General features: G+C 37.7%; 1 protein-coding gene across 3 annotated transcripts in view; it reads right to left on the reverse strand.

Moving 5' to 3' along the window:
- RGS22 (regulator of G protein signaling 22) overlaps positions 1-24,349 on the reverse strand; it is a 68,561-nt gene that overhangs the window by 5,869 nt on the left and 38,343 nt on the right. Inside the window, exons 17-27 of one of the 3 annotated variants that reach the window (XM_019614169.2) lie at positions 22,450-22,542; positions 21,770-21,936; positions 18,629-18,791; positions 17,853-18,011; positions 16,001-16,060; positions 13,914-14,060; positions 10,810-10,989; positions 9,142-9,303; positions 5,813-5,917; positions 4,358-4,457; positions 3,478-3,588 (exon numbers count right to left, since the gene is read on the reverse strand). In XM_019614169.2, the coding sequence (XP_019469714.1) occupies positions 3,478-3,588; positions 4,358-4,457; positions 5,813-5,917; positions 9,142-9,303; positions 10,810-10,989; positions 13,914-14,060; positions 16,001-16,060; positions 17,853-18,011; positions 18,629-18,791; positions 21,770-21,936; positions 22,450-22,542 (1,447 nt within the window). Of the gene's footprint in view, positions 1-3,477; positions 3,589-4,357; positions 4,458-5,812; positions 5,918-9,141; positions 9,304-10,809; positions 10,990-13,898; positions 14,061-16,000; positions 16,061-17,852; positions 18,012-18,628; positions 18,792-21,769; positions 21,937-22,449; positions 22,543-24,349 lie in introns of all 3 variants that reach the window. The other 2 variants (XM_019614168.2, XM_019614171.2) reach the window with 2 other exon arrangements.

A 24,349-nucleotide genomic window follows, 5' to 3' on the forward strand; every position in this document is an offset into this window, starting at 1 on the left:
AAAATCTTGCTCTTTGTATGTTCTGCTCCAGTTCGTGAACTCTTAAGTGTAACTAAAAAGAAAAAAAAAAGTCTACATTTGTCTATCAACAATATTTATAAGCGAACAGAGTGGAAAGATTACAAAATTTGAATATGAACATTATATTACGGTAGCAATAATCTAGGTGTTTTACTGGGAAGTGAAGTGGATTACTGTAAATGAAATTTTAAATGTCCTTTCCATTTTACAGATAACACAAAATGACTCTTTTCAAGTCTACAGCGATAAGGATACATGTGCCACACATTTAAATAGTGCCTTCACCCTATCCAACCCTGCTCATGAATTAATAATTCAGTGACATTAATACAAGAAGATAAATGATAAAGAGGTTACAGCACAAGGGCCAACCGTACACATATACTTCTTTTAGAACAGCTAATACCTCTCTGCCAATTACAGTTAGAACTTTTTAACAGTTTTCAATGGCATTTTTACAATCTAAATAGCAGCTTATGCACACACAATTTCACACAACTCAAGCTTAATAAATCTCCTGCTGCTACCAAACAATCATTCTGGGGGATTAAAGTGCAACATCTGCTAACATTAATAAGCATTTTACATAGCAATATGTATAAAAGCAGTTGTTATCAGTCTTCTGAAAAAGCTTCTAGACTGGTTTGGCATAAATTATACCTTTATCATGCAACTGATAACGTTAGCTTGTGGCAACAGTAAGGTAGCTATCTTTCTATGTAGTGGAAAAAAAATCAACCAAATTGTATACTGACTGCAATTACCATTCAAAGTAGAACAATTTTCACAACATTCAAAATATAAAAACATATGCATGCAAAGAATTGCAGGGAAGAACATGGTAAAGTCCCGTAATTTAAATACTTCAAGAAACTGAAGCTCCCACTCTACTTCCTAGAGTCAATTTCTTTGCTAATACCAGTTATAGCTTTTTAATCCACACTGGGCTTTTTTAATTTTCATTTGTATTTCCACCAAAGCAGAATCTACTGTGAAAGAAGGCATGCCTTTCTAAGACATAAAATAAACATCAAAGGTTTTATTTAATTAGGAATTTCAGAATAAATTTTTAGGTAGAATTTGGCAAACGAGCATGCTTTGGAACCAAGAGCTGCGTAATGTCAGCTGGAGCCAAGAGCACAGTTGGCAAACAAAGCAGAAACTTTTACATGCAGCCCTGCCAGTGCCTCTCAACCCCTGCAGCTCAGCTGTGGACAGCTGAATAGCAGAGCCTGCCAATCACTCTACTACACCCTGAATGAGACAGTCATACTCCAGCTGGTATTATCATTTGAGAGTATTGGCAATTTTCAAAATGCCAGAACGAAAGAACGAACGAAAGAAAGAACGAAAGAAAGAACGAAAGAACGAACGAAAGAACGAACGAAAGAACGAACGAAAGAACGAACGAAAGAAAGAACGAAAGAAAGAACGAAAGAAAGAACGAAAGAAAGAACAAAAGAAAGAACAAAAGAAAGAACAAAAGAACGAAAGAACGAAAGAACGAAAGAACGAAAGAACGAAAGAACGAAAGAACGAAAGAAAGAAAGAAAGAAAGAAAGAAACATTTCTGTATTTAGGGAAAGCACTTTCCCTCCTCTTTTCCCAAGCTCAAGTACTTCAAGCTCCTCTCTTCCCCTGCTCGTTACCATTACAGGTCACACATAGCCCCTTTGGTGAGGCAATGGTCAGTACAAGGGGGAAGCTGTGGTATGTACATGGCAGTTTCTCTGCCTCTTCACCATTTTCACTCTTTTCCTCTGCTCCATTGTGTGTTCTCCTCAGGTTGCCCCTCCATGAATTGTAGAATAATAGAATCACCAAGGTTGGAAAAGACCTCCAAAGATCATCCAGTCCAACTGTCCACCTACCACCAATATTGCCCACTAAACCGCATTCCTTTGTACCACAAAGCACCTCCTCCTTTTCCTTCTCCCCATTCTCTATTGAACTTGCTGCTCCTTTTGCTGTTTTTCACCCTTTTTATTCTCTCCTCCTCTTTTTGGCTTTGTTTGTCCATTCTTAAACTGCCTCACAGAGCAACCAGCCTAGTGGGCTCAGCTCTGTGTTGGGCCTAGTACTGAGCCTGTCAAAATCAGCTGCTTCCAGCAGCTCCTGCTCTATCTTAGCAGAGACCAGCCCTCCAACCCACTACCAAACCTTGCCATTTATATACAGTGCACAAGGCATGACTTTTTCTGTAACTAAGTGGAGAGAAGCTGTCAAAAGCAGTGGTGGTCTTTTGTAGATATTTTGGCCCACATGCAGTACAAACAGATCAATATGTGAGTGAGGAGAGCTACCAGAGAGTCATGATGGAAAAGGAGGAAATGACTAAAAGCTATTGAGTTATTGGGAAGAGGTGTGGCATGCAAATTTCTAGTGGACTTGGAGAACAGGTTGTAACTAGAGCAAGTGGGAGAGACCTTTCAAACCTCCCAAGACCTCTAGTTTCTCATTCCATTAGCCCGTACCACAGCCTGATACCTGTCAGTTGCGCCTTTTTATAAAATCAAAGTGGGCAAGGGACTGCTGGCTGGCCTGCAGAAAATACTGCAACCACCTCCTAGGGCCCCTTTGAACCTTTTGCCCAACTGGAGGTTTCAACTACAGAGCAAAACTGAAGTCCCTGCACAAGGACTCCTCATGTTGTTATAACTTCATGTGAAGCATAACTACAGCACAAAAATGCATGAAAGCGTAAAGCATAGTAATACCTGCAAATGTACATAAAGTCCAGTGCAACTGGATGAGTTTTACCTGCAGCTAGAGGAGGTGAGAGGGCAAAAAGAGAGTATTAGAAAAGAAAAGGAAAAATGCAGCTTTCTTCTTGAAGCCACATGCAGAAAGTGCTGCTACAGGAAAATTGTATTCAGCATTGGAAAGTTTAGGAGGATGAGGAAAGGCTGGACACCAATTGGCTTAAAATTGAAGTGAAGTACAGAAATAGACAAAGGAGGAACAGAGAGGGAAGGGGGATAACAGAATCAAGTTTTATCATTTTTTTAAGTCTATCTAATTTCAGTAAAGGCTTCAAAAACTCTCTAGCGGATTCTCTGATCTTTTCCTAATAAATCTCTGCTATCCTACTACTTTCTCCCATTCTAATGCTTAATATGCTTCAGCAGAGATGTCTATTGCTAATTCGGTGTCTTTTGCCAGCCTGCATCACTTTTTGCACCTATTTAAAATATTTTAACTGGAAAGCCAAGATAACCACACTTCAGAGACTGCCATTTTGAAAAAAAAAATTTATCTGGCCAACATTAGCATCACTTGATATGGTTGGAGTAAAAATAATATTGCTTTCACATTGAGACTGTACAGCTTCAGGTCTCACTTAAACAAGATTTGGAATGGAATAGCTTATTACTAATGAATGTTAGCACGGAGCGGGAAAGTTAGCTTTTAAGAATCCAAATTTCAAAGTACACTCGTTAACTGTTTGGTACTCACTTTCTATTTCTTTGGGAAGATCTGAGTGTTTCTTTGAAGTCAGACTATTCTTTGGAGAAATTGTGGAATTTTCAGAGTTTTCAGGCTTTGGGAAGGACATAGACGAGGTACCTGTACAGAAAAAGAAAATTAAAATGATATGAAATTGAATGTTTTAATATCTATTTCTATTTCTAGCCTTGCTGCTAAGTGGAGCTATTCAAACAGGTCATAATATCCTTGAAGAAGATAGTGTGTGGATACTCACAGAAGCACAAGATAAGGTCTCATAAAAGCTCTGAAACTATACTGACAAAATGGTGAAACAAAAGTTCAATATCTATTGTATATGGGTTAATGAAGTACAAGAAGCTAGGAATGTGAAAATTCTATGTAACTCAAACAGTACTGCTGTGTCACAGTGCAGAATGAAGAAATGGCCAATATTCCCCTCTGCAGAATGACCTTTGCAGTAGAGACAATGCTGGTACCATGCAACTTTCACTTTCCCCTTTTATAGAAAACTTATCTCTCAATGTGCTACAGAAATCAAATGTGTAAGAGAGGTAGATACACCAAATAAAAGCAAACAAAGCCCATATACTGAGAGAATTTCAACTAAACATGTCCTTGAACTACAGAATCACAGAACTGTAGGGGTTGGAAGGGACCTCCAGAGATCATCCAGTCCAACCTCCCTGCAAAGCAGGCTCCCTGCAGCAGGCTGCATAGGTAAGCGTCCAGGCAGGTCTTGAATATCTCAGAGAAAGGGACTCCACAACCTCTCTGGGCAGCCTGTTCCAGTGCTCCATCACTCTCACCCTCACCATGAAGTTCTTTTGCATATTGGAGCAGAAGTTCCTGTGCTCCAGTTTATGGCCATTTCCCCTTGCATTATAACCTGTAAATAATGACGAATTTTTCTCCAGATCTTCTTGCATTTTAAGGAGTACTCTCTCTTGCTCCAAGGCTTCTATGTACTTGGAGTAGGACCAGGAAGCCTGCAAGAATCATTAAAAAAATCAGCATCCTGACCACATCACTGGTAGTTCACGGTCCATTTCAACAATGAGATAAAGAACTTGTTTACGTTTTGTCCCATTTGTTGAATAATCTCAGTTATTGAAAAGAGAACTTTTATCATTACAGTACTGGAATCATGTGAAAAATAATATCGCTACAAATGAGCAGATTTCAAAACAGCATGAGATGCAATTTAATAAACTCTGACTTTTTTCTTCAGAAACTAAATACAGCAGACTTCTCCTTTCAAAGCTACAGTATTTAGTGTTTTTGAGGACTTCATTTCATCTCCTTGATACATCCCTCCAATGTGCCATTTCTCAAATCACATCTCAAAACTCATTAGCCTCACCATTCTTTCTGCCTGCCCTGTCCAGCAGAATGGTGTTACCCCTAGAAAAGAATTGTCCAGACCTGTCTTTAATGAACTAATGTTGCTTTTAAAAGTGAAACAAACACAGTTCAGGTTCCATGCAAACTTCAGGTCACTCTTCCAAATCAGAATGGGAACTATACTGTTATTTCCTTACAACATGAGAAGTTTGGGGGCCATCTGTCATTTTGTGTCTTAGTAAGTACTTATAGCATAGATTCTCCATTATATTATGTCAGTGTCAGTATAGCTATGAATGATTACTTCATATATCCAAGTTGGAGTGCATATTCTTCACATTTCTGCAATAAAATGACTGCTACCTTTTCACTACAGATTTGATGCATCATTAAATACATTCTGCAACAAGTACTATGTGGCTACTTTTTGTCTCATTTTCCGTATAAATACCTGGATTTTTTAAATGAGTTCATCTTCATATTTTGATGCGTGAGTAGAAATAAACTCAAATCTAAACCAATTTTTTGCAAGCTATAGATTTGCCAAGTAATGAAAAATTTCTTATTCCAGACTTGAACTTCCATTCCTTTAACTTACCTTTTAATAGATATTCTTTAAAATCCCCTTACCAAAAGATCTTAGTAAGTTTTATGTAATACTACTACTCAGAAACTAAGTCAGGAAGTCAAAAAGTTAGGAAGGACGAGAGAAAATGGGGAAAAAAAAAAGAAGAAAATGAAAGAAAGAGGGAAAAAAAGAGGGAAAGAGGAGAGAAGGAGGGAAGGAGGGAAGGAGGGAAGGAGGGAAGGAGGGAAGGAGGGAAGGAGGGAAGGAAGGAAGGAAGGAAGGAAGGAAGGAATAATAGCAAACTTAAGAGTAAAAGAATGAATAATTATTGAAGAACTATGTGATAATATTCTAAACCAAATCCACCTTCTCATTCTCCCAAGATCATTTAATCTCATGTGACGATATCTGTAGCAACATGTTATTATTCACCTGCCACTCATATCCATATCCATATCCATATCCATCTGAAAATGATGTTGGTCTTCTCTCCACATCAGCCTGATATTCCAGAGCACTGCTTGCCACTTCTTTACCCTGACAATAATAAGAACTCCCAATTAGACCTAAAGTTAATGGGCTAAAGTAAAAAGCAAACCGGAGGAAGCAAAATTTGTCATTCAAAATATGATAGTATTATAAGCAGTAAAATAAGCAGTATAATTTTTTACTACGAATATATAGTTTTGTAATGCTCAGTTTTATAATTATAACCTTGTGCATACTGAAAAATATCAGGGATACCATTTTGTTAATAATTTTCTTTGCCCTAATCAAGGATTCCTGACCAGTGTCTTCCTGCAGACTGCCTTCATTTCATATGTCCCCAGAAGATCTGCAGAAGGACCAGAATCCTACTTCTTTGCTCCTAAGGTGCCTGTTCCTTCCTCATCATCCCCACTGTCCAATAGCCCTGCCATCTACAGTGCCCAGGCAGCGTGGTGCTTATCTTCTCTCTGCAGGCAGGCTCGCTGATACCTGTGGGACCCTCAGTTGTTGGAACAGGGAGGCTAAAGCCAGTATAGAATACTGTGTATACTAATATACTAATATAACATTTATGTCTGCTGTGTTACTAAGTGTAAATGGTGAATTAAATGAGTTCTTTAGTAATGCCTTCCAAAATAAATCAGTGTTATGGCAGTGTAATAGTCCATGATGTTACTTACTAACAAATAAATTTACTATTAAAATACTTTAAAAGAGATAGGAGCAGATATAAATGTAAATGTTTTTAACCGTTCTCTGTTAAATGCAGAGAACTTATAGTGTAAGTTCATACTGTTTTGTATGCTTGACAGCTAAAATCTAAAAAATCTGTTTTGAAGGTAAAGGGCAATTGTGCATGCAATGAATTACAAAAACTGGCACCAAGGCAGTCTGCAAAAAGTGACTAATTGCATTTTTCTAAGTATGTGGCATGTGAAGTTAAAAGAGGAACAAATCCACAGAAGGGCCAAAGATGAGCCTATGTAGCTGTGACACATTAAGTGCAAATATGTGAAAAGGGAGAAGTAAACCATACTCTCCCAAGGCAGTATCTTTTAAAGCAACTATTTCAGCTCTATGCTGAAGCAAACACACTGTGCCACGTGTTGCAGCTTACTTTGCACCGTATGTACTCCTTCCTGCCTTCCAACACAAACTGAAAGAGGTCTCTGCTGTACAGAGTGCGGTTTCCCTGATTGTCAGCCACGGCCCTGCACTGACACCACAGCAAGGAGGCCTTAAGCAACACCTGGCCCATACATACCAAATCAGCACCCACAAAAAATACGGTGATAGTCAAAAAATACCGAGTCATGCATCATTATTCAGTGAAAACCACCTTGTCTGCCTGTTTTTCCTTTATGCGGCATAAAGATCCAGCTGTCTTATCTAGTCAGTTTAGACAGCAATGCAAACCCACAATAAATCAGCCACCTCAGAGACAAATTTTTGACAAAGGAAAAAGTAAAATTCCACCCCCAGGATGACACTTGTTCAGTTTGGCAGAAAATAAAAATGGCAAATTATATCTGGGGTAGAAAAATACCAGAAGAAAAAATATAATTTCAAATATAATATATATTATAAAAAATATAATTTCTAATTTCTTGCCAGAGGTGCCCTCTCCTTCAACGTGAGCTTGGTGGGGAGGAGCAGGAACTGGACTTTGCAGGAGGTGGAAAAAGTTTCTGTCCTGAACCTGGCCACGTGGCTTTAGGAGCTTCCTGCAGTGCTCTGCCAGGGATATGGGATCAACCGTCTGAGTAGTTATGTTGTCACCAAGGGGACAGAAATCTCACAGAAGAGAACATGGAATAGTAAACTCTTTAAAAACAGAGGGGGAAAGGGTTTCAAAGACTGATCTGTTCTACCTATTTTTTCAAGAGAATATAACTAGTTTAGTGATCTTTTCTTTTCTTTTCTCTTTTTCTTTTTCTTTTTCTTTTTTATGAATAGTCTGTAAACTGTTTTCTGAGCTGCATTCCCTGCCTGTCTGTTTCTAAAGTTTCTTACCAGCTTAGAAGAGTAATTCACCTTTCTCATTTGTTCCCCATAAAAACTAGGTCTTTACCCTCCTGGCCAAGATTTGCTCCTTATTTCCTTGATCTTAATCAGAAATATTATAGACAGGCAACAAACAGATGGAAAAAATAAGTCTGTGAAAACACAAAAGTGTACTACATTGAATTATTGCATTCTTGCACTATAAGTATTGCCAATGGCCTTGCCAGACATATCTGAATGAAGGCAGGGAGCTTTGGAGAAAGCAACATGAATTCTTGAATTGTAGACTTTACTTGACATTGCTGTGCCACTTTGAGTAACAGTTCCCTGGCTCTCAGTGTTCATATGTCTAAAAAAGAAGATAATAATGTGTACCTGTTCCTATAGGCAGCAGATACATCTATCTGTCCAAGTATGTGGATATCACCATGAGTAATGTCTCAACACACATTTACAAGGTATTTAAAATATGTAAATGTATTTTAATGCTGTTTATGACATTTGCAAGATCAATAATTTCTCTGCCTTTGAAATGTTCTCCCCTCCACACTGGCCAAACAATTACATTTTGTAAAAAAAAAGCTTTTGTAAAGCATACAATCAATAGCAAAATATATACATAATAATAATTAAAAAAATCAAAGAAAAATAAATTAACAAGTGCTATTACTGTAGGGATCCCAGTTCTGTTAATGCACTGACACTGCCTGGAAACTCATTGTGAACAGTCTTGCAATTTCACTGTCAAAGCTGAGAAATGAGAAAAGACAAAGAGTGCACGAAGTACGTACGTATTTTTAATAATAACATGCAGACTTTTCAAATGCTCTTTCTCAACAATAAATGTGAAATCTTTTTGTTTAACTGCTTTTTTTTTTTAATAGTGACCCAGCAGGATTGTAAGTTCTAGAAAAGGACAGTACACATGAAAGTGTAAGCAGGTTTGCAGTTAACCATCGTACACATGCATGTATTTTAAAGTCAGCCCTCTTTTCTGCTCTTCTCTTGGCACAAAAAAATCACTAAAATATATTTTCTCCCCTACTTAATGGAAGTAGGATTCCACTGACTCATCTGCTTCAAGTTAAACATATGTATATACATGCATTGGCAGGATTGGGAACTAACCATCCTAAGACTATATTGCATGTAAAGCTTGAATTCTAACAAAAAGGTTTCGGTAGCTTTGGTTCAGGCTGAGAAACGGATATTTGTATTCCTATCCGTTTGCCCTTGAAACAGATTTTATTCAGTCCGTCAGCTCTCACCTGAAACTTCATGAGACTTTCCTCTGATATTTTCCCTTCCTTCGTCTGCATCTGTTTTCCTTTTTTTCTCTCCAAGGCATGTAAAATTTTGTCACTAGGCAAACGGCTTCGAAACTCGCAAAATTTTGGCCAAAATTTGAACAGTAAAGCAAAAATTGTCATCTGTGCAGAAAAAGAGAAAGTCAACCTCAACTGTGCTAGGAAGTCAGAGTTTCCTGTAAAATAAAATGTACTTTACCATGAGAATGAAATAACTATTTCTTTTTGAATACACAGCCTTGTTCCTCCTACGTACTATGTCCTGACATTTCAACCCAGCTTTGCTCGGCACATGCTTTTCATCAGGGTGTTTATTACTGGTGAGAAATCTTCCTAAAACACAGTTAAAAGGCAGTTTCTTTTTTTATATTTCCCTAAACAATTGTTTGCATTAATGAAAACATCTATCATTTTTTTACAAGTATTCTTGATAAAATATACACCAGTAGAATTTCTTTTGCACCACTGTACTGCTCAAGTATTTCAAATATTCAGTTCATTAGGGAGAGAGGTTTTTTCCTCCTTAAGAGAAAGGAAATACTTTTTTTGCCTCTGGAAAGACTCTTAAACCACATTACAGATCTATGAGCAAATCTTGGATAATTTTTAAATGATATAATCTCTCACAGGGTCTTTTTTGAACTAGAATAAGAAAAACAATTTTTACAGAGCAAACAGAGGGGCTCAGCGATTTCTGTTGCTGCGTGTACTGGGGCTCACAGTTTGCATTTTATTTATTATTATTCTCACTCAGAAAGCTGGCTTCTAAGGAGTCGAGCAAGCTCAGCATTTCACGGCTTCTAGCTCAAAGTACCTGAAAGTGACATTTGAGTCGCCATCATATTTGAGTCACAACTTTTTGGCCAAGTTCTTCCCCTGATTTTATGCCTTCTTTCTGCCACTTTTTTTTTTTTTTTTAAACACAGACTGAAATAAGTCTTGTTTCTCTGAGGATTTTACCTACCCTTTTCTCTGACAAACCATAGTTCAATCAAAATATTTTGCGGACTTACATTTGAGTTTTAAATGTGTTGCTGGAAATGTTATTGGAAGAAGAGCTAGCTTTCTTGTTTTTAGGAGATACGTCGTAGAAGTTAGTAGCAAGGAATAAGAAAATAAGAAGTCTGCACTAAGGGTTCGTAAATTGCTGCTCAGTCTGATTAGTACACAGATCAGAGACAGAAAATTGTCTGCAGACTTTCAGTAGTAAAGGGAAATATTCAGTAAGTTAAGCTTTGTGCTTTACTCACATCTGCATTTTTTCCATATTTCCGTGAACGAATACTCTAAATTGCTTCTCTGGTATTAACTAAATGATAAAGAATGAGTGACTCAAAAAATGAACAACCTTCATTCATACTGACAGAATGCCTACACAGACCTGGATACCACCTTTCTAGGATCAGCTAGCTAACACAAATTGTCCAGCTTGTATAGCAGCAAATAACTGAATCCTGTCTGTCGTATTCACCAGACAGTCTTCACTGAAGATGATTACTCTAGTGTTCTACTTCATGTCCAGGCTTATATATAGAGTCAAAATTGTCACAGAAGCAATGAAGACTGTCCTTTAAATCAGCCACACAAACTCTAGCCATATCTGTTACAGAGGTTTTCCCAGCTTCTTACCTGTGCCTCTCTAAAAACGTAAGGTCCTAGATCTTTCCTGTGCTCCAAAATCTTCTTTGCTTGTTCAGCTGGGATGTCAATCTGCAAAGCTGGGGGTACGGTGGAATTGATAAAGCGATCAATAATAGTTGTGATCTTATTCTGGACTGTAGCATCATCACAGTGAGAATGGCACAAATCCTGAAAGACAAAAAACAGCACTTTCAGTCAACGTAGAGAGAGATGCAAGACTCTTTGCAGGGGATCACTGATCAAAGAGTAGCAGTCATACAAAAATAATTACACAGGCAGATTCTTCAGTGTGTAGGATGAAATTCTTATAGCAAATGTGCATGGTCACAGCCATAGTTAAAACATGAGTGAGACTTCTGGTTTGCAAATGCAGATATACAGCAGTCACTGATTTTAGGTGATAGTCTCTGACTGCATGCTCTGATAGCCAGTGTATTTTTTATCCTGCTTTCAATCTGAGTATATTACAGGCAAATAGGAGACACTGCTGAAAAGAAAATCACACCTACAGGTCTGAAATGCACTGATTTTCACAATGAGCTTGCTATGAATAGCATTGCAATAGTAACTGGGAAAAAAAAAAGAAAAAAAAAAAGACACTAGCACTCTACAAACTCCAAAAAAACAGAGGAATTATTTAGAGGGATACAAGATATTACAACCAGGAATGTTGGCACAAGGAAGGACAATTTCAGCTACAAGTACATCTACCATTCATTGAAATCTTCTCATTTCCCCATTCTTTAAGATTTTCTAGTTTTCCAAAACATCAAGGTCTGAAATAATTCATGGCAGGATGGACAGAATACAAAACAAACCTGAACTTACAAAGGTAAGATCTCAAAGGGGCAATGGGGTTTTCTACCATTTTAATATGGTCCTATAATTCTGGTAAAGGCAAATTTAACTGTGTTTTCACACTCTGATGATGCAACCACTGGACTTTGACAGGAGAGAAAAGTCATTCAGCTTCCTTGAAACCCTTTGAAACTCATACGTTCCATCTATCAAGACATTTCTATAATAATAGATTATTTCATGTATCTAATAAGGGCACAATGAGCACTCTGGAGAATGCTCAGGAAGAGAGCTCTCTAAATGAAGAATATGCATTTAGTTTTGGTAGAGAAGGCTGGCTATTTACTTTGCGCAGAAATTAAAAACAGGGCTTTTAACCAGAAATGTGGCATGTGGAAGAGCTGGTTTGTTTTATTATGGATACTTCTTAGTTTTGTGAAGGAAAAAAGAATGATAACAGCTACAACAAAGAAAATACAGCAAAACAAAAACATATTCAGTATATCCTAAGAATATATTATGGCTTTCTTTGCTCATCTAGCATAGAAGAAAAAGCAGAGCGCAGTAGTAAGTGGGAAGAAAACAGCCATAAGATATGAAGAGGAATGAGACACAAACATAGAGGAACAGATGGAAATGATCCACAGAGTTATATTTCATCACATTTGTTTTCAAAAAAAAAAAAAAATTAATTTTTTGTTTGTCTCAAGATGTGATTCACCAGCCCGAATGGGTTACAAGGAGCAATGCAGGCTGCGGCTCCCCAAGGGAGTTCTATCTAAACTGATGGCATGATAGGGCTCAGACAACACAAGCATGCACTATGCAGAGCACTGCCCACAGCTTTGGCAATATTCCTCCAGTTCAGCCTGACCCACAACACTCCTACTACTCCAGCCCTTTGTTTCTATAAAGAGCATCAACTGCCAACCATGACAAATCACATGCATGTAGAAATATGGTTAGATTGTAGTTTTTCTTGATAAGAAGACAAATAAAATTAACAAAAAAGAAGGAGAGGGGGGAGGATATAAAACAATGAAGGCTTTCTTCAGAAAGCAGATCCACAGAAAAAAAAAGTTTAAACTACATTCCACATTTGCCGCAAATTTGTGTTTTCCGCAGTACAGGAATGAAGAGGAACAAATCTGAAAAAAACACCAGATATTCTGAGAATTCATGCCATCTACCTTCAGGTGCCTTAATGTCAAGCTCCTAGTCTAAGCTAGTCTCCTGGTAACCAAGAGATAGCAGCACCTCTAGAGAGCATTTCAGCCTACAGTTCCTCATAATGAGGTCAGAGACTCTGTGAGGACAGGACAATCGCCCTCTGGAAGCAGAGAAGCTGTGACTTCTAAAAGAGACCCCAAATTCAAATGCCAGAACTAACCAGCGAAAATGCAGCCATGTGCCTGCAGCAGGATTCCCAAGTGCTACTGCAGCATCACCTGTGTTTACCTCCAAATTTCTGAGCATGTTAGCTAACCTCATGCTCCCAGACCACCCTGTTCAGGAGCCCAAGAGAAGCTCTGCAATATCCCAAAGGCAAAATAAAAGAGGAACAAGAGAAAGATCCACGGTGATCTTGAATTCAGTCCAGGGTGCTACTGAGAGGCTGCTGTGTGATTTAAATTTTCACTCCATGAGATTCTGACGGTGTGTTGCCTCACACTACCACAATTGCACAATGAGGCATGTATGTATATGGGAGAGAGGAAATCACTGCTGACCTTGGCCACCTCCTCAGCTGCAGTCAGATGCAACTGCACTGTGTGGAATGCAAGGCAGCTGGTGTCTGCATTTTACATGCAAGTTTTTGGGGTAGATACTATCTTTACAGCTGTACATTTGCTTGCATTTAAAATTTCTCTCTGGTTGTTAAGGAACTACCAAACTCAGCAATAATCTCTGTGTTTAACAGTATTCAGCAATAAAGACAGAGTGAACATTTTAATGCTTTCATATTTTCTGGTTCTCAGAAGATGTATACCAAAATCAGGGCACTAGCTGGTTAATAGTACCCCTTAGGGGTTCAAGAGAATGTTAGAGTTTGAACAAGTAAAAGAAATACAGGCAAAATATATTTAAGTCATTAAAAAGCAATTACTCTGAAGGAACAAAACCAGTCGAACAGTGAATGAGGTTTTCCTATGAACAAGAAAATACTTAGAGATATTCTTGTTACAGTTTTCCAGATTAGTTTCCCCTGATTTGCAGTAACAGATGAAATTTGCTTACAAACTGAATGGTAGTACCCTTGTGCCGCTTTACTACCATACCTTATACTTCTGTACCTCTTGCCAAAAGAGCACTCCATTCTCTAGTAGGTCTCCTTTCAGTGACACAAAGCGTTGAAACTGATTTGCTGTCACTGGATCCAACAGCGCTTTGCGGAAAGCAATTATTTCACTGGATGAAGAAACCCTCTTGTTGTCCACATGCTGTCAAAAGAAGAAATAAATGCACCAAATAAACTTTGTTTCAAAAAGCAATAACAAAGGCATTAGTTAGCTTAAACTGCCTGATTCTTATCTTTGCACTGACCCTAACTTTCAGTAGTTTATGAGTTTATGACATGGATACAATAGAATTTGGCAAGGTTTCATTTCTTTCTTTTCATTTCTTTTCTTTTTTCCAGTTTGGTTTGGGCAACATTTTTTGGAAAACGTGATGGGAGAGGAAATGACTGACAATGATTTAGACCATATGACTACATACTATAAAGTATGGAAACAGCTATTGTTATTGATTATGGCAACAGGCTACTTTTCTAGAGAACAGTTTGAGTTTTGTGAGTTTTGTGCAAACAAACAACAAAGAAAAAGGAACAGACAAACCACATAGCTAGAAGCTGCTAAATGCTTCTGACAGGGATCTCACTAACAAAATGAGTTTTGAAAAGTGTTGCCATAATGACCAACAGAAGCTGGAGAGTCTGCTCTCTGTGGAATAATGCTACCAATAGAAAAATAGAACTTAAAGTCATCGAGACATTTTGAAAATCCTGCTGCTGCAAAGCAGAGAGCAAGTAGGGAGCCAGGAAAGGATGGAGAAAGAAAGATGGCTTACACAGGGACATTTTGTTTGAAATGAAGTTCAGGCTGGCCTGAACAAATAGTTCTAGTGCTGTCACTGAGGAGCAAGCTGGACAGTCACCCTCTGTTATAAGATGGATGAATGAAAGCTATCTTCTAACAGTGGGACAAAACTCTCAAAAGTCCTGGAGGGATGGAGTGCTGTTCAATGGTCTGGATGGGACAGAAACATTTTTAGTTGCAAACAGTCCTGGAAATCTAACCTGATTCTAAGCCAAAAGTCATTCTACAGTTTTACTTAAAATCAAGGGTTATGCTCCATGTCCTGCTGCAGAGGCGCCAGGGATGGGCACCTTCCCCTGCAGGAGGATGTGTGGTGATTGTCCAAAGAGTCCCTTGGTTAAAATAAAGTCAGCTCAATTTGTAAGACAGCATCTTCTCAGATGTCCTCCGCACCTCCACATGTGTGCCATCCACTGTGACCAGGATTAGACAGCTTTTGAGAAAAATCATTTTTGGCACTTGTTCATAAAAGGAAGAACATAATGCTGTCCAACTCTACACTAGTGTACAAGTACTGCTTAGCTTTTGGGTCAGCAACCTTAAAGCAGAATACTGAAAATAACTATCTTCCTGACAAACAGACAAAAAGAAAACTTAGTTAACAGAACCCACATGCACTTTGGATCTGTTCTGAGCTAAGGGTTTGCATGGATAATTGGTGACCGGGTCTCCAGTTTGATTTCAACACACAATAAAAGTTCAACTGAATAAATGTACGCAACTTGTATGTTGGCAATCACCATGAGTTCTCTGCTCTTCAAGAGAAAACACTGGCAAACATCTGATGAAATGTATTATTACAAAGGTTTAAGATGTTTAAAATTGATATTATCTCAGTGCTGTAAGATTAAAATACAATTCTAAATGAAACAGATACTGTGAGATATGATTAAACCTGCCCACTCCACTGCATACTTCACATTCCCTTTTGTGTCTGCACGTAATCCACTCGCAGTAATAAATAAACTACCAGATGCTGGAACGAACAGCTTGTCCCAATAAGTCCACTGCATGCAAAATACAGATAAATGTGAATTAAAGGTACAATACCAGTTTAACGAGGGTTAAGAGTAATCTACAGTGCAGAACAAGGGACGTTTTTATTTCAAGTATGACCTCTCCAGACAGAAAGGGAGAGAAATTTACCATGAACATCCAGCAGGGAGCTAAATTCATCACTAATGTGAGTAATAACCCTACTGTAGCCAAAACAATCACGTGCAAGGTCCAAACAGAAAAGACAGTGAAACTGCAGACACAAGAGACATACAAACTTCACTTGCCTTCCACGTCCTAGTTGTCTTCTGTTTCTGTCTTAGGAGATCTTCAGTTTTGTCCCTTACCTATGGTTGAAGAAAAGATTGTCATTTCATTTTTTAAATCTTCTTGTTTGATGATCAGCTCTCTAATGATTGAGACTGCAATGGAAGAATAGTTGAAACATCTTCATTTGGTTCTTGATGCGTGAAACTTATTGTGGACCCAAAACAAGAGCACCATCCTCTGTCAAGCTATAAATAAGCATACGTTCATTAAGACTGAGGCACTAAGAAGTCAAGAGGCAACAGCAGTTAAATTGTGCTCTTCCACTTGTTTATCTCAGCCATAATGCACTGAGGAACCATCCATCTTGTATTTCGGGTTCTAATATTAGGGTGTTTCTTCAATGAAATGTTTTTGCTCTTTTGGACAAACATATGAAAAATAGAGATTGATCCTGCAGCTTCTTTGCAGCAAAAAATACACCTCAAATCAAGGGCAGATTTCCTGAATAAGGGCTACATAGCATGCCCACAGCGTTTGGTCACTGTGAAATATGAAGCCAAGTGGAGAATGTCATCTGGTTTCATTTCTTCTAAAATACATTCTTCAAAGGACCTTTTCATCCTCTGAATTTGCAGTAAGAAAGAGAAAAAAGCAGTTAGACATAAATGGAGTTAGGGATAGACTAAAAGCAGATTAAAACTATGTATTTCCTGTAAACGGTTTATTAGAGCTTAATTCAGTGTTTTCCAAACTGCGAGGGCTACTCTTCCTGCCAGTACAGTGCAGCAGGTGCAAGAAGAGGCATGAGCGAGCTTCCAGAACTTAGCAGCTTAGCCTTATCTCATGGTCTTCCGCCAAGGCTCATCAAGGAAGTAGAATTCAAATCAAAAGGGCAGAAGGTTAGGAAATTTTGCTTTAATATAATCATTATTAAAAGTATCATTTGTCTTATGAGAACCTCTACTTTCTGATTGCTTAGTGCTCTGGATCAATTAAAAGGATCCAGTATAGTTCTGACAACACATCTAATAAACCTCTTGATGTGAAGATGATCATGGATTTTATGAATCATTGCAGTGTGCATGTGTGTCCACGTGGTGGAACTGTCAAGTTTCCTTCTGCCCTGACATTGACTTATCAGAGTTTTTGTGTCAGTGCGGAGAAAACAAGTCTTTTTGCAACTGTCACCTGCAGGATGATATTCCTGCACAGATCCCAGCCATAAAAGCAGATGTTAGCTCTGGCCATTCCCCAGTCTTTCTAATGAGCCAATGGGAGTGAAAGGTTCCTCACTTGTTTTCTGGCAACTTTTTAAAGTAACCAATGGGAAGCAAGACCTGTGGGAGTTAACCTCCTTGACTCAGCAGCATTTCGCAAGATCTGGAGTAATTTCTACAGGCACTGGAACTCCAGATGGGAAAATATGGACAGTGTATGAGAGAGAGCACACAGCATGGGAAGCCCACTCATTTGTTTGTGTTCTTGTCCTCTTAGTTAAATCCTTTACAAAGCAGCATTTCTTCTATGTGCAAGTTGTCTATGTGCAAGCTTGGGCTGAATGGCTTATGGAGAGAGCAACACTGCAGCAAAGATGGGCATTCTCCCCCAGCAGTCTAGCTGGCAGCAGAGCCAACACCAGCTTCTTTAGGCTTAGGATCTAACTGCTGTGAACCAGACTAAGTCTTCAGAGGAATCACCCTCACAATTAGCAATTGAAATGCTTCAACGTGTACATATTAGGTGCTTTTTTCAATGTGATCTGAATGTGCATTATAGGCTCCTTTTCCTCTGAACCTTTTAATCCCAATGGTAAATTATCAGCCAAACAAAAAACAATGCCTGCATGTGTTGCTGTTGTTAAAAAATTACCTTTGCTTGTCCTTCTGCTCCTTGTTGTTCATCTGCCAGGAACAATGGCAGCCATTCTTCCTCTAATCTCTTCTGGACCCAGTGCTGAATTTCAAGCAGAACTGCTGGAGGAAGCCGATCATGAAGGATTTGTCCCCATCCTCCACCTGAATGCATTAGCTAAGCAATCCAAACACAAAAACATATGACATAAACTTTTGTGTATACCAAAAGTCCTTTGTCTCTCTACATCCTTGATTTAGCAAAGCATGAGCTTAACTGTAAGCAAAGCATGCTTACCCAAGGCTCACATGTACTTTTCATAAAAGGGAGCAGATTATATTTGTCCCTACCTATAATAGAACACAGACTCTGGCAAAAAGTACCCCAGCTTGACCAAGTAAATTTCATAACTATCAAGATACCACAGCTCAGACTTGCCATCTGTGACTTTACTGACATACCAAAATAGAAAGCTGGAACAAGCCACTCTGTCTGAAAGCCATTTTAACACTTTATTTTGAGCTGTGCTGTGTGTGCCCTGGCTGTGGCCTCAAATGGGGATTTAAGGAGATATGTTCTACGAGGATCTGGGAGGAGAAACCTGAACAGGAACAATGAACCTCCATAAGCAGAATAGAACCAGACTAGTGCTGTTCCAGAAATAAAGTATGAGTCAAAAATGAAGATAACATTTGAGGAGATAGCTTGGGGAAAAGCAAAAGTAATGCTGATTGCAGACTCTATTCTCAGTCCCACCGATTAGTGTTCTTAATGAACGGTTGTGTAACTGTTACCTGTTCTTGTTGCTCTCTGGTAGCTGGGCTGTTGGGTCCAAAGAAGTATTTTTTGTTCAGGTACTTGTTTTTAATTTCCTTGGATTTTTCCTCCCTTTTTTCTTTATCCTTGTGGAGCATCTTTCTGAACTGTTCAATATCTAACCAGCACATGAGATCCATTCTACAAACAAATTTAAACAGAATGTTTATTTCAATATAGAGTTAATTTCATCAGCATTCTAGAGAGTTATTAGTTTAACCACAAACCACCAGAGTGCTAAGTCCTAAATACCAGGTTACATTGGACTGAAATTTTATGTCAGTTTTTCTTTGGTTGTATCATCTGGTGAGACCATAGCACATGCTGAACAGACAGATCAAAATACATCTTGGGGATCTCACTCAGGGTCCTTCTGAAGTACCACAGAAAGGAGCAAACTCCTGTTTGATGCTGCTAAATCCAGCAGGGACTGTGAACCAGAGACACAGAGCAGAACTCACGAAGTGAAGGCAAAAAGAAACACATGAATATTTGAATCAATACTGCAGGCTGTGAGCCACCAGGAGATGAGTCGACATCCCCATCCTGCCTCTTCATAGCACTTTGTGACAGAGGAGCAGAGATGACAGCTAGGAATGGCTACCCAGGAATCATTTCCCTTCCTACACCATGTGAGTGCTGGAGCTTGCGAGTTAGTCCATAAATCAAGCAGACAAAAACAATTTATGGTAAATTTTAGTTCTAGGGCATTTTCTGGGCTGCCTTTTCATAAATTACTAACTTTACTCCTTATTTAATAATGTATAAGCAAAAATCTCCATATGCAATTCTTGGTATTTATATTGTTCATAATCATTTGCGTGTATACTGTCTATTTGAGTTTGTTTTAATGGAACATGTATAGGTTTTATTCTTTAAACTAGAGGACAGGATAACTGACATATCAACAATTTCAGGTTAATTCATATGATCGCTTTCTGACAGTATCTTCTATCCAAAGTTTTGCGAGCATTTCAATGAGGACATTCTTTATATTTGCAGCAGGAAATGTGAAACATTAAATTCAGACAAATCTGTTTCACTTTTCCATTTATAAACTGTTTTTTTTGTTTGTTTGTTTGTTTGTTTTTTGAAGCATTAATCTTTGAGTAAAACTCTCAAAAGAATCTAAATGATTTAAGAACAGATATCTCCTTTTCAGAAGTCCACGCCTAGGTTCTATCGAGATTGATATTCTTTCATCTGTTAGTTTGTCAGAAGGGAAATAAGTTCACCCAAAGGCAAGTGATCCAAGTTGCTGTGGTTTATGAAATTATTGCTTGTTATCTATCCATGCCAACTGACCAAACATATCCATCTCACTAAAAAAAAACCAAAATATATCCTCTTGACGTGTATTAGCTTAAACTGCTTATGATGGCTTATCTAAGCATGCTCTACTTTATACTTCCAACAGATCAGGAGCATGTGCATAGTCAGTTGCTCTGGTAAAACTACCAAATAATAACCCATGAAGCTAAAGTAAGACAAATTAGCCTGCAATTGCATGAGTGTTTCCTGCATGCTTAACGGAATATTAATTAAAGGAATTTGATTTTGTTTCTTAACAGAATTAGTGCTCAGGCACTGAGTAACCAATCTATTCTTGCCAAAACTTCACTTACAATTGAGCCATGACAGACGTAAATTAGTAGGTCTAGAGCTATCTCTAAAACACTGCTTTCTGAGACTTTTTGACATTTTTCTTCATTAGGAATTTTTACAAAAGACAATTTGTATATAAACTAAATATTTCCCTGGCTGTATCATTTTACAATTGTTCATGATTAATAGAGAGACAGGAACTCCCAGAGGTGATTCAGCATGTACATCAAGGACTCCATTATAGTAATCACTGGTGAAAGTGATTGCTGGAGGAAATCTATACTCATCGTCTCCAAAATGGAGCTTGCACATCTCACAGGTACATGAAACAATCCACTGGGAGGGAGAAATGAAAAATCTGAACATCAGTAGTAAGTGCATGAAAAGATAAATATGCATATATTGGGTATGCATACTCAACTTTTTTTTACTGCTAGTAGTGCAGAATCAAAAATGTCCGAAGGGTGCTGATCTAGACAACTAACTTAGAAAAAGAGTGGCACCATGCTTAATTGAACATGGACACCTATGCTATGAAAATTTCTATCTGAGCTTGTTACCTTGTTGTAGACAGTGAAGAAAAATAACTGCATTTGTGAGTTATTAATTTTAGATGTTCCCTTCAGAATTAGAAAAATTGTCTCCAAGAAGAGGAATTTCTCTCTCTGACTACAGAAGGAACCTATGATGATGCACAAAAGTGGTGAGATTGTGTCTCATCCAGAGGAATTCTGTGTTAGATGAACATCTCTGTACACTGTTGAAAAGGTGGCCAACATCCAATTTAAAATCATGGTAGTACTTATTTATAAGTAATAGACAATATGCAAAGCATCAGCTAATGGGAAATGAAAATTAAGGGACTTGCTAGCAGTTAGGGAGTACATTTGACTTTTGCTAAAACAGGGTAGAAATTAAAGAGGCTTGGGGGAAAACAAACAAACAAACAAACAAACAAACAAAAAGAAAACAGCAGACTCACATATACTTCTATAGAACTTCTGTTCAGATACTCATTCTTAAATAAGTGGGCTATTTTTCAAAAGCTTTCCATAAACTGTATCTACTAGCGGCTGGTGCTTAATTCTGTTTGGATCAGTGCAAACAGAAAACTGCAGTTGCTTTCACACTATGAGAATGACATGGTCACATTCTACTTGTATATATTTGTAACATTCTGCCTTATTTTGTAAATATACTGAATTGAATCTGTACAAAAATGATCAGTTTTTACCCATTATTGATTAATTGCTGTGCTCAGGATTTTGCCAGAGCATAAACTGAAAGTAAAACCAGACTGCAAACATGCTGTGATAGAAGGATTTTTACCTCCAAAAAAGGAGGTAAACAACAATTCAGTTGTCAGACAATGTGCATGTGTATTTCATAAATAAGCAAACATTAAAAAAAAAAAAAGATTAAAATCCATGAATATTTAGGTAGTCAAGATCCTCAACAAAGATTTCTTCTGAATTTAAAAATAAGTAAATTAGTTACATAATGAAGAAACATACCCAGCAGAATGCTCATTAAGAAAAACCCAGAACTGTTCTAACTTCTGTTTGTTGTGGATCAGGTCATACAAATTGGAACCCGTCAGTTTTTTGGAAGCTTGATGCAAGTGCTGAGCTTCTTTGAGAACATCAGGGAAGGATGGCAGATCAGTGTCAGCAACAGTACTCTGAGGGAAGAAATTATTTCACTTACATAACTACTTTTTCATCTATATTTTGCCCAGTCTAATAATCCTGCATTAGATAACTTCTATATAACAGCTTTGTGATCACTAAGAAAATAAATTGAGTTAAAGCTCCAGCTCTTAATCAGCTTTATTTTTATGTTTGCTTTAAACATATTAATGTGTGCAGGTTCCATAATCAAATAAACTAATACATATCTGTAGTTTATTGAAATTGACATATTCAAGCTCAAGGGCCCAAAATACACTCCAATATTGGAGACTGTCCCATTGAGTCCAATCATACAATAGTGTGATGTTGATGTACCTAACAGGAGAACTGAATTTGTAATTAACACAGTGGTTATCAATCATTTCCCAGCACATGGATGGCAAAAATCAGACTATTTGTTTCTCCAAACTGGCATGTAGGCAATCTTTCACTGCTGATACTTCAAGTGTTAACCCTCTGTGATAGAAAACGAGTTTGTTTTTGTTAGTAGGTACTTGTCTTACCTCATTCTTCTTGGAAACACTTTCTTGATGCAAAGCCTGGAGTTTTCTAAAGTACACAGAGTCCAGCTGTCGAGTTTCTTCCACCAACTCCACCTAATAAAAATAATATCTTATGTCATCCCTACAGTACACATTATAGAAAGATGGAGAACTGGACAGGCAACTTGCCAGTGACAGTGGATAGAAAAGAATGTTTGCCAATAATGAGACAAATGTTTAAGGGACCCTAAAAGTCACATCTTTGTGACAAATAAAAGATCTGGTGGAACAAAATTTTCAGATCTATGCAGATTTCTACATAACAACTACAAAATAACCCAATTGTATCTTTAAGATAAGATCTTTGAATTAAAAAACATGCTGAGTTGCACTGTATAAAGCAAGACAGACTTACCTGACTGCCTTTACCAGCAAACTGCATTTCAAAGTGTCACTGAGAAGCAGAAAGACAGACTTTAAAACAGTCACTCTCGGTGGTAAATGACAAAAAGAGACAAAAAGTCTCACATGGTTCCAGAAGTGGAAATTAGAGACAGAGATGATGTCTTATGATAATATCTAAACAATTAAGGTGAAAGCTTTCAGAGTCTCAGTCCCTTCATTTTGATAATGGCTAATGCCTTAAAACAATAAACTGTGCATGATTGGAACACATTAAGTGTTGGCATTTTTCAAATTAACTAGTAGCATATATGTATAACTACAGCAGTTCTCCATGTTATGTGCAAACAATCAGTAACAGTGTAAAGAATAGTTTGGTGACTGTCTCTAGTAACTAAACCACTCAAGTGCAATTTTAGGCTATTTAGTAAAATTTAGACAATGAGTTAAATTAGCATTCCCATCACAAAGATTAAAAAACTGTGGTCTTATTATACAAGAATTTATGTGTGAGAGAGATAAAAGGTTTTAGATTATTATTCATTACACTTTTATCTAAATGTGAATACTGCACTAGTCACGGTATAACCTGCATACCTTCAGGCTCAGTGTAACTCTATTCCACTGTTCTAAAGTGCTTTTGTGTATTCTTTTCCTTAAAATAAAGGTAGTATGAAAGCAAATAGGAAAATAATTCAGAACATTTTTCACAAACTTTAAGCAGAGAACAGATAGAGGCAGCATGAGAGTCAATAATAAAAAAGAACTCTCCTTTTTTCCTGTTTTGTTTGTTGTTGTTTTTTTTTAAGATAAAAATGTAAATACATACTAACCATGTTCCAAATAAACAATTTTGAACTCACCTAATTCTTGATAAAATATCTTGTTTCATTAAGGGCCAAATATATCCCGCTGCATGGGAGAACAAAGGAGGAGAGTAGAGCCAGGGACTGAACAAAATACAAAGCAGACCTTTTCTTTGTGTTCGGGAGTGTGCCTAATGCATCAGCCTGCGCCTAGTACAAAGAGACTCTAGTGCCTCCTAGAACAGGTCGTTTTATGTCTGTGTACAATAACTCTTCACAAATGCATATATTGTGCACTCAAAAGGATTTGGTTGGATTGGATTTTTTCATGCTCTACTTAAGATGTTTGTGTTATTAGGGTATTTACTAAGAAGTCTGCACATAACCAAACACTTGCAAAGCAGAACATCACCTAAATCAAAAGCGAAAGAGATTCTCTCCTAGTTAACTCAAGAACACCTGACATATGCATTACAGTAACATAAAGTAAGAGTTTATTTTCAATTACTACTTTGGAGAAATTCTTCCATCGCTAGAAGTAATGAAAATGCTGTATTCAGAGTGTTCTCAAAAGCAGAGTCCGTTCTGTACACAAGTGGTGTATCCTAATACTCTGCTAAGCCAATGCCTTGTCTCAGTGAGGAATTGGCTCTAGTTACTAGACAATTAGTAATGGTAATACATACATATACTATACATTTATAAAAGATGTA

The sequence above is a fragment of the Meleagris gallopavo genome, chromosome 3 (assembly GCF_000146605.3).
Source record: "Meleagris gallopavo isolate NT-WF06-2002-E0010 breed Aviagen turkey brand Nicholas breeding stock chromosome 3, Turkey_5.1, whole genome shotgun sequence".
In the NCBI taxonomy this organism is placed as follows: Eukaryota; Metazoa; Chordata; class Aves; order Galliformes; family Phasianidae; genus Meleagris; species Meleagris gallopavo.